Genomic DNA, 10,491 nt, shown 5'->3' on the forward strand with positions numbered 1-10,491 from the left:
TTGCTAAATGCCACGCGAAAGCGATTAAAGGAAGCTCACACCAACCCATGGCATCTCACTTCTAGTACGCCAATGGGCCTGTGGCTTTCAGTGTTCACGTAAAAAAATCTTAGCTCCTTGTCGTCCCCCATCACGCCAATCGATACGTCAATGAACACATTCAAATACTCCTTGATGGCCAGGCCATCACTCAAAGCCCCAGCATCAAGATCCTGGGCCTCCATCTTTACGCCAACACCAAGAGTGACGTATCCTTGCAACGCCTCAAACACACCATCAATAAATCATACACATGATCAGGCGAGTTGCCACCAAGAAGTGAGGCCTCAAGGAATCCCATACCGTTCGATTAGTTCAAGCATTTGTCCTCTCGAGAATCACTTACGTCAACCCCGTGTCTTCTTCTCGGCAAGGAGTACGTAAACATGCCTTATATAATGATTAGAAAGGTGGTTGAGCAAGCCATTGGTCTTCCAATGAGTGCGTCCACAGAGACCCTGCTTAGCACGGGGCTCTACAACACGGTGGAAGAGCTGAAGAGCTGATAGAGGGCCATCTTTCTATCCTGAAGCTCCGAATGAGCAGAACTGCGGCGGGTCACCTTATCTTTCACGAGGTTCGCTGGGCAGCACAGAATGTCACTCCGCTTGATGTACTCCTGGACTTCTTGGCGACAAGAAACAAAGATGCTTCCTTTGCTTAGAAATATGAACCCCTCACACTACACGGGTCGCCGACAAGCACGGGCTCAAGCGCTCAACACCACCCTCGGTGGGGATCATGCAGTTAGCTACACAGACACCTCCCAACATCGAGGGCAGCAGTACGCCATCATCGTGGCTACTTTCAGAACCAACCTCCTTGCTTGTGCCTCACTCAAGACCGAAGACATGACGGCAGCAGAAGAGGCAGCTATCGCCTTGGCTGTCACTCAACCATGGGTTCGTAAGGTAGTCACCACTTCCCAGCAAGCCTACCGGAATTACCTGTCGAGTTTGGTGTCCCGACCCGCACTGCGTGTGCTAAAAAATCACTCCCCAAATGGTTCCATTCAGCTCATCTGGGTGCCCGCTCATGCTTCCATGGAAGGCAACGAATACGTCCACCAAGCCGTACTTTTAGCCCCCCTGCTATGAAGCTGCATGGTGACGGTCACCCGCCTGTCTCATTCATGGACGTAACCCAGCATTATCGCCTTCCGAGACAGACCCTACCTTCGCCTTACCCTGACCTTTCCATAGAACAACAATCTACCCTACGGCTCATACAATCTTGGCTCATTCCCACACCCGACGCGTTTTCACTTAATGCACCCGAATCGCTACGACGCTGAATGTAAACTTTGCTCAGAAGTAGGAACCCTCTGCCACATAATCGGGGTGTGCGACTTTAGCCCTGAGCACCCTCCTCTCTTTCCGTCAACTACCGAACAAGAGCCATGGGAGATGCTGCTGTCCGGCCCCTCTCTGCCTACCCAACTTCAGCTGGTAGAGAGAGCACACCTGGCGCGGACTGAATATGGGCTACAGTGAAGGAGGAACCACTCCCCTGGACCACACTCTGGGCTATTCAGGAATCTGAATAGAAGTATTTCCTTCTTCTGCCTCTCCTACTCCTCCTCCTGATCCTGCTCCGCCTCTGCCGCTGATCTCGTCGCCTCCGTTCGCGACGGTAGAGACGGAGAAGTGAGATCGTCTAATACCGGGTTTGAGCTTTAATTTCGTGAAAGCCGTTTCCACTCATGTGCTATACCAAAACAACTCAACCAAGCACCGTTCATGCTTCATGCATTAATTTAACCTTTCCAAGAATATCTGTTTGAAGGAGTAGAGGGTAAGGGTATGCAAAGTGAATTTCACTTCTCTCTGGTTTCAATATTTGTAGAGCGAAGTGAGTGAATTATGTGACGTCGCATTAGTAACCATTGTGGGTACCGTTCACAGCTTTGCTTTCCAAACACATTCACAGAGTGAATTGGCGTTAATTTTTTTGCCTTTCGTATCGTTCCGATATAAAAAAAACTTGAACGTGGGTCGGCTAGAGCCATTCTAACGTAGCTTGTGCAGGAAAGGAGGAAGCATAGCGTTGACTCAGAAATTGCCTCAAGACGTTTATTATTGGTGCGGTGAAGCTTTAGCACGCATGCGCAGGCACATAAAGCGTATGGTGAGGGGCTTTCGGTGTCGAACCTCTCCACCCAAACAAGGAAGCATCGGCAATAGCTTTCGCATGCCTAGCTACCGCAGCACCGTCCCCTAATCTCGCTGGTCACGCCGGTGGTTATCAGCAGGCTGCGCTGCACGTACCGAAGTCCACGCGTTCACGCGCTGTTGTTAACAGTTTTGACCTCTTACTCCGTTCTAGGATCATCGACATCGCCTATCCCAGATATAAAGAGCCCGCAGCCAGCCAGCACCTTCAGTGGGCACGTCCGCCGGCCAGGCAGCAGTGTGCCAAGCCCTTTCGTCTCCTTCATGCAGGTTAGTTGTGATGCCTCATCTGTTAAGACAAGTGATATAGGATTCATTCAGCTGACGTGCCCACGTCGCATTCATAACGTGTTCTGTCCTGCTGAAAAGTTTTTCTTGTCGCTTTTAATGCTATGCGGGGATAACGGGCCAAACCCGGGTATGCACAGTTAGACGAATGAGCAGCTTCTTCCCGAACTGCTGCAAGGCCAGCAAAGTATCCGTGAAAGGCTTGCCGAAATAGAATAAAAGCTTGCTACGATAAAAACCTTAGCTTCTACATTTTCAGAGTTTTGTTCCAAAATACCTTCCCTCGAAAAGAGTGTACGTAACCTACAAGCCAAGCTTGTGGATTTAGAAGATCATAGTCGGCACAATAACCTTCTCATATTTGGTATCGATGGACGACTCGATGAAACGTCTGACAGCATTTTCGGAACTGTGGTCAAACACATTTTTTTTTGTCTTAAAAGTAAAAGTTTCTTTAGCCGAAAGAATACATCGAATCGGACGGAAGGTAGCGAACAGATTAAGACCTGTGATTTTAAATTTATCGACCACCGCGAGAAACAGCAAGTTCTACGAAACAGCAGTAAGTTAAAGGGAACGCCCATTTCAATCTCGGAAGGCTTTTCGGAGACCACACGTGAAACAAGATAGAAGCTGTGGGACGACACGGCTGCTACCTGAGCTAGGGACGGTATAAAGTAAGACTTGACGAAGTATGCGACGTGTTGTACAAATGGGATGATGATCTACAGGCGAGCATTCCAATAAACAGGCTCCCTGAAAGGCGCGATGATCAATCTGGGCGGGCGTCGCCCTTGTTGAGGAACTAGACCCGCGCCATGGCTCTGCTGGGAACAGCCGTTTAATCACCTTCTCTTTACTCGATGATCTTTACTTTAGCAACCGGTCTTCCTCCTTTTCGCAACAGCCCTGACAACAGACCAGTTGTGACAAGCTATTTCGATGCCTAAATCTTAACGCTGGAAGCATTGTGAAAAAAAAACTTGACGACCTCGAAAGTGTTGTCCTAGAGCACACACCCCCATCATTGTGATAGTGGAAACCTGGTTGAATTCCAACATATTCAATGAACACTTTTGGCCTCCCGGATAGAAATTATATCGAAAAGCAGATTCTAGGGGTGGGGGCGTAGCCATACTTTTCCAAGAGTCGCTGAATGTTACTGTATTGCCTGAATTGGCTGGAGTAGTTGCGTGTTGCTAAAGGTATTTCTAGGGGAGCTTAATACGATCGTTGACGGTTTCTATCGCCCACCTCATGCCGACCTCAAGTTCTTTGGAGAAATCAGCAACTTTATGTTCCTGCAGAAAAGAGCCTTGCAATTTGTTATTGGCAGGCGACTTTAATGGGCCGTACAAACAAAAAATTTCCAGAGTCGCTTAGCGCGCCTGCGGGACATTTACTTAACATCGTTCCTTATCACGATCTAACTCAACTGGTGCTTTATCCCACTCGTTTCCAAGGTGGCTCAAGCTCTGTTCTAGATATTTTCTTCGTTAGCAGTAACAAGGTTCGTCGTAACCCTGCAATAGACATATTTTAAGGCATATCTGATCCTGACATCGTGTTTCTTACTGTCCATTTAAACCATGTGAAAACGACGCGCAATGATGCCCAAGCAATCCCAATTTTTTCACGAGCTGATGTCAGTATTATAGACCAGCTAGACTTCGCATTTTCTGATTTTGTGTCCCTTTGTGAATCACCGACTTCGACGGTTGCTAACATGTGGTGTTATTTAAAAATCCTTGCTCATCAGTGTATAGCTCGCTTTGTGCCCACAAAAGTGAAAACGGTTAGACCCTCTAACCCCTGGGAGGCGAAAGAAGTAGTCAAATTGGAACGTAAAACGAAAAAGATCAGGAAACAGCTCCGCATAAAAACCCTGCTGTCTACCCGGAACAAGCTATCTGCATTACGCCTACAGTTAAAGGAAAACTAACAAGCGCAAAAAATACTTAAGCACCAAAATAAAAACTTTCTCCTTTCGTCCCTCGCAAAGTTCTGGCAGCAGTAATCTCCCAAAAAGAAGCATTCTTACAACCTTCATAATAACGGCGAAACTGTAACGGACAGACAAGTAGCTATGAAGTTGTTCAATCAGTTCTTCTGCTCTGTGTTCACTCACGATGATTGGGTTACGCCCCCTACTGACAAATTTGTTTCCCTCCCGCCAATTGGTAGTGTTTCCATTTCAGAAAGTGTTGTGCTGCCTCGCTTACTAAATCTTGATACGAAAAAATCCCCAGGAGTTTATTTTATACCAAACGCCTTTCTTGGGCGATTCGCCTAATGGTGATGAAAGTATTTGTGCATTATTTTCGAGGCATCTTTATCTAGAGCCGAATTACCCCATGACTGGAAATTTCATAAAATTACCCCTATACCCAATGGGGCAACTCCTACACAGTGTCATCATTTTGTCCTGTCTCCTTGTTCGCATGCGCCAAAATCTTTGACCATATCATATATAAGCATCTCGTGGCCTTTCTCGACACACAGTGCACTTGACAACCGTCAACATGGCTTCCATCAAGGCGATCTACAGTAACGCGTCTCCCCGATTTCTTGTCAGCCCTAGATCGCCAAAGTGAAGTAGACATAATATTTATTGATTTCGGAAAGACCTTCGATCGCGCCTCCCACCGCAAACTCTTATTAAAACTCAGACTCATCCTTAAAAATGATACCCTCACGTCGTGGATAAAATCTTACCTTAACCTTCGGTACAGGTGTGTATGTAGAGGTAGCACGCCCTCCACACCCTCACTAGTTATTCTGGCATTCCCCCAGGGCTCGGTACTTGGACCGTTGCTATTTCTTAATTTCGTCAATGATATCTTCTCAAAAGTACCGGTCAAAAAAAAACATGTACATCGATGATTGCATTCTTTATCACAAAATACACAATAATGCAGACCAAATGCTCCTAAACGAAGCTCTCACGAAAATATACGTATGGTTATCCACTTGGCAAATGACTATAAATTTAAAAAAAACTGTCTCTATGTCACTAACAAGAAAACGTAACCATTTGAAATCCTCGTACTTCATCAAAAGCCAATGTATTTCCAGTGTTAAGAGTTTTAAATATTTGGTTGTCCCAATTTTAACAGATCTTAGGTGGAATGCACATGTTTTGAATATAAAAGACTGGTTACCTTCGACGATCACTGCAAACTTGTCCCCCAGATATTAAACTACTCGCATATAAATCTTTCACAAGACCGCTTTTAGAATATGCGTCTATCGTGCGGGACACGTACACTGGCCAGAATAGTATATCCATGCTCGAAGGCGTGCAAAGAAAATTCATCAGATTTGTCTACAATGCTTACGGTTGGCATATTTTCCCTACAGCGCTTTTATATCTAGGCCAGCTTTTAACCTTACAAATAAGACGTTACTGCGACCGCCTGAAACACTTATATTTACTGTAGAATGAAAACCTGTGTCTTGCTACCAACGCATACTTAACACGTATCGATAAGCGCTCGACCCGAGCTTTACACACTATAAACCTAGCCGAGATTTATTGTCGAACTAACGTCTTTCAAAATCCATTCTTTCCGCGGACTATACGCGAGTAGAACCGATTACCAGCCAGCTTGAAAGACTGCCCTACCACTGCATGCTTTACGCACAGGCTTCACTCGCTTACGTTTCCTTGCTCATATTAGGCTTGTGTGTGGGCAGGATTTGTTATTTCCTCGCCAGACGAGTTTTCGTCGAACTTTGGACTACTATATATATGTTGCGACGAAGAGAGTGCTTCAAACCGGACTTACACACCGCCAGCTGTTCCCCTGCCAGTTTCGTTTTCATACCAGGGTATCGCCAGGGATCTAGAGTTGCTTCTTAGTTGACCTGCCTATTTGGACGGAGTCACCAATACGTTTTGTACTGTTTCTGTTTCATTTCAAAAATGTTAGTGTGTGCTGCAATGCAGGAAGCTCATAGTGCTGATCTTTTTAATCACGCAACAGCTACTCGGCCAAAGTTTGCAGGGCACAATTCTAACACATCGCACCTCATTCCTGCAAGCAAGGATACAATAGCGAGTCGGAAGAAGATAATAAAGCGCAATGTTATGTTTTGAGGAATAACTGACAGTGAACGTCAACAAGCATCAACCACGGAGTTCCATTATCAACTTCTTGCATGTTATTCCGCATCACGTGCTTGTCCCAAATACTGTGCTGGCCGTAAATGCAAAGTCAGTTTTTGGGAAGGTGTTTTTACGTTACATGGCAACAAATTCGTGCCTCTGATAATGTCAAACCGCCAGATTTATTCCAGGGAACCACCCGAAATTCCACATTTTGAAATAGAGGTTGGGTTTCACTGCAAGGCATGAGCACCAGGCATTCTAACCCCTTTATATATATATATATATATATATATATATATATATATATATATATATATATATATATATATATATATATATATCTGACGAACTGTTCCCTGCAAGTCGACATTTTTTCCAGGGCGTGTTTTTGATATGTTTCCCTACAAAATGTATACTCTTTTTTTTTTCTACTACTGGTGGTTTTTTATACACAACTCCTTCTTTATCATTTTCTTCGACACCTTCACAAAAATTTTGATTTTAATATTCTGATTAAAAAAACTGATGTTATAGGAAAGGGCGTTAAATAAGCTGAATCTTGTGTTCCTGTAATTAGTGCCTAACCGATGTTTTTAGCAGAAAAAGAATGTTTTTCTTTGAAACCGAAAAATCGGTCGATTTTACCGCGGGCACCAAAGAGCTAAGCCCTTGTCTCATGAGCGGCAGGACTGTATTAATTAATTAATTAATATAAATAAATACATACATACATACATACATACATACATACATACATACATACATACATACATACATACATACATACATACATACATACATACATACATACATACATACATACATACATACATACATACATACATACATACATACATACATAAAAAAATTTCTGCTACACAGCATCAGCAGGGACGTAACAAGAAAGTAATTTAAGCAGAACGGGCAATGTCTTAAGTCTTTGTTAGCATAAGCGGTACAATAAAACGGAGCAAGGGGCACCAATAAATCCCACGGTCATGTCTTGGCGGTGGCTTTATGTTGCCTCTAGGACGACAGTAGGGGTGCCGTAACGACGTTACAATCCCACTTCAGAAGTGTGCATTGAGGCCACGGGGCCTGGTGATAATCTTCAACGAAAGACGGGACTTTACAATTTGGACAATACTTCACGCCAACGTGGAACAGCAGCCGTACCTGTAAGTAATGCAACTTCCGCTTATGACGTCACTACTACTTCTATTGACGTCCCCACTAATGCAGCCACTGCAGCGAGGCGGAAATGCGGGCGGAACTGGGGATTTCTGCGACTGAAGAGAACAGTGAGACAGCAGGTATATCCTCTCCAAGAATGTTCTCGCGGCCTGATCAGCTATTCATTCAAACACCACCAATGTTCCCTGTTCATTCCCGTATTGGTTACAAGAACATATTGCAATTCTTATTACGAACAACCCACATCTTTTAGGTAGACCGTAGGCGCTTCACTGCCGAAGGCATTAGCAGCACACATGGCTTCGAACGCTGGCTGGCGAGCGCCGCGGAGCAGATGATATCGCCTCATTTGTTATTAGCCAATATATTTCTGCAGTGCATTTCCCAGTGCGAGCGCATCGCGCTCACCTTCCAAGCAGTTCTCGCGCTTGCTCGTGCCGTCGAGCATCGGTTTGATGATGTTGGTCATGTTGGCGATGCTGCACTTGGAGAAGCGGTCGTTGTTGGGCTCGTTGCCCTTGGAGGCGTGCGGGAACATGATGTAATGGCCGCCCTTTTCCTTGACTGGTACGCACGGGCTCGAATCTGGCTCGTCGTGCTGCACGGCGCACAGTAAAGGGACTTGCACGGACGCTCTAGGGACCAAAACACACCCCATGTTGTCTGGCTATGCGCTTCCCTATCTATACTTCCAACGGATGAGTGACCGCACGGAACCACTGTTTTGTAAGCACGGGATAACTTCGCAGAGAGACGTACCATGGACTGACACGGAGAAGCTGTGCCGAATGTGCGACATGCTTTGACGGGGAGAGAGAAGTACTATTCGCATTAAGAAGCACGGGCGAAATTTTAAAATTAGTCCACCTCAATTAAGCCAATCGTTGTCAATCACGACATAAGAAAAACTGAGCGCTGGCCAATCGCAGCTGTTGCCTAATGTGCATTAAAAGAACAGCTACTAGCACGTGCTTCCGCATTCTCAGTCTTAGTGGCAGTTAGTCTTACATCATTATTGATGGCACCACTGCACACTTGTGAATTAAAAATGTGGCATTGCATCTGAAGAAGACACAGTTACCGACATTCTCAGCTGTTCCCGAAGATTTGTCAGTAAAAACATTAGAAATCCCGCTTTTAGTGGAGCTGTCGCCTCCTGTTAGCGCCAATGGCTGATGCCCGATAAAGTCACCTCCCCGGGGCCGAAGGAGCAGAGGAATAATACCCAAACACTGCATAGGCATTCCCCACTGCACCAAACGATCCCACATAACAGAATTCCGCGAATACTATTCGCACTTGAAGATAATTAACCTGTTCACCCAAAGCTAGCGACCCCAAGTACCGGAACTCCCTGCACGGGGGATTCCGTTTCAGCACCGAGCGACACGAAGCTCAGATGGTATCCTCCCAGTGACACCCGTGATTGAAACCCTGCTGCGTCTTGGTTTCTCAGCCCTGTTTTCTCCTCTCTTTACCGCAAACACAGCTTAGTGAAGACCAGAACTGCGGCAGAATTTCGTCCAGCAATACTCCGCAGCGCCCTCATGCCATGGCTTTGCCAGGGAATCTAATACCGCGGGGCACCTCAACCCATATTAGACGACCATACTCTTTACTAAATTTGATGTCGTTGTGCCGCTGAATTCATTGCGACTTCTTTGCACGCGCTTGGCAGTGACTGCGAAACCCAGGCCTACCCCATCGAAAGAGGCCTTTACATTTTAAAAAGACAAAACGTATTGTTCGGTGCGCGCATGCTCATATTCAAGGGATTCCTAGCAAATTGAGCCACTTCGCTTAACAAATTTGGGGATTTTCTTATGAGTTTTATTATGCCCGTTCACAGGGAAGTGCTTCTGTAAAGCGCAACCAAGTGTAGAAGCGCGTTTTTAGGCCACGTTTCTATAGGGTACTGTGCATTTTTCATGTCTTCGAGCAAAAACCTACGCGTCTTTAAGGCGCAAGACGTTCTAGCGCGATGGTTTGCCAGACGAGAGCACTCACGGGTGAGCCGAAGTTGTGGCCGATCTCGTGGCACAAGACGAGCTCGCTGACGGCGTGGCCAACGTAATGGCCATAGTTTATGAACGTCATGATTCCAGTGTTGAGGTTGATCTTCACCAAGCCGCTCGCCGGTTTTCCCGGGTCCGCTGGTACCAACCGGTTTCTGTCGCATAACCCCGCTGAGTCCGCTGCGCATGTAACGCGGTATGATTAGGTCTCTCCTCGCTGAGAAAACCTTTAGGGAGGGTGTAACAAAAGGGAGGCACCACATGTAGCATTTGTACGTGTTTTGGGTCTGTGATGTAATATCTATTTAACTTGGTCCCTTCGTAGCGCTGCTAACCCCCGTGAGATCATTTCTCCCGTTAACGCGACAACGCAAAAGGCACGTGATCACGTCTTTCTGCTTCTTGCTGTTGTTGTTGTTGCTGTTACGGCGGCTGTTGTTGTTGTATTGCCATTGTGGCTGTGGTCGTTGTCGTTGTTGATTGTGGTTCTTTTTATTGTTATTGCCATTATTGTCAATTTTGTTGTTGTCGTGTGGCAACTAATGTTGTAGTTGTTAGTTTTGTTGTCGTTGCTGCTGCTGCTGCCTGCGGCCATTTTCTTCCCTGTGTATCAAAGCCGCCATTATAATAAGACACCCTGAAATATTTTTTTCTGATTTCTTCTTAGCCTTTA

At 45.8% G+C, this 10,491-nt stretch overlaps 1 protein-coding gene across 1 annotated transcript; it reads right to left on the bottom strand.

The window, feature by feature from the left end:
• Nucleotides 1-8,158: 8,158 nt before the first annotated feature.
• On the bottom strand, nt 8,159-9,968 carry LOC144179879 (disintegrin and metalloproteinase domain-containing protein 10 homolog). Its single transcript, XM_077708304.1, has 2 exons — nt 9,811-9,968; nt 8,159-8,401 (listed from the first exon to the last, which is right to left on the bottom strand). The coding sequence occupies exons 1-2, from the start codon at nt 9,898-9,900 to the stop codon at nt 8,159-8,161; spliced, it is 333 nt and encodes a 110-aa protein (XP_077564430.1). The 5' UTR covers nt 9,901-9,968.
• Nucleotides 9,969-10,491: the final 523 nt, after the last annotated feature.

This window comes from Haemaphysalis longicornis, unplaced genomic scaffold, assembly GCF_048455015.1.
Source record: "Haemaphysalis longicornis isolate Haplotype H1 unplaced genomic scaffold, Haemaphysalis longicornis Haplotype H1 scaffold_4, whole genome shotgun sequence".
In the NCBI taxonomy this organism is placed as follows: Eukaryota; Metazoa; Arthropoda; class Arachnida; order Ixodida; family Ixodidae; genus Haemaphysalis; species Haemaphysalis longicornis.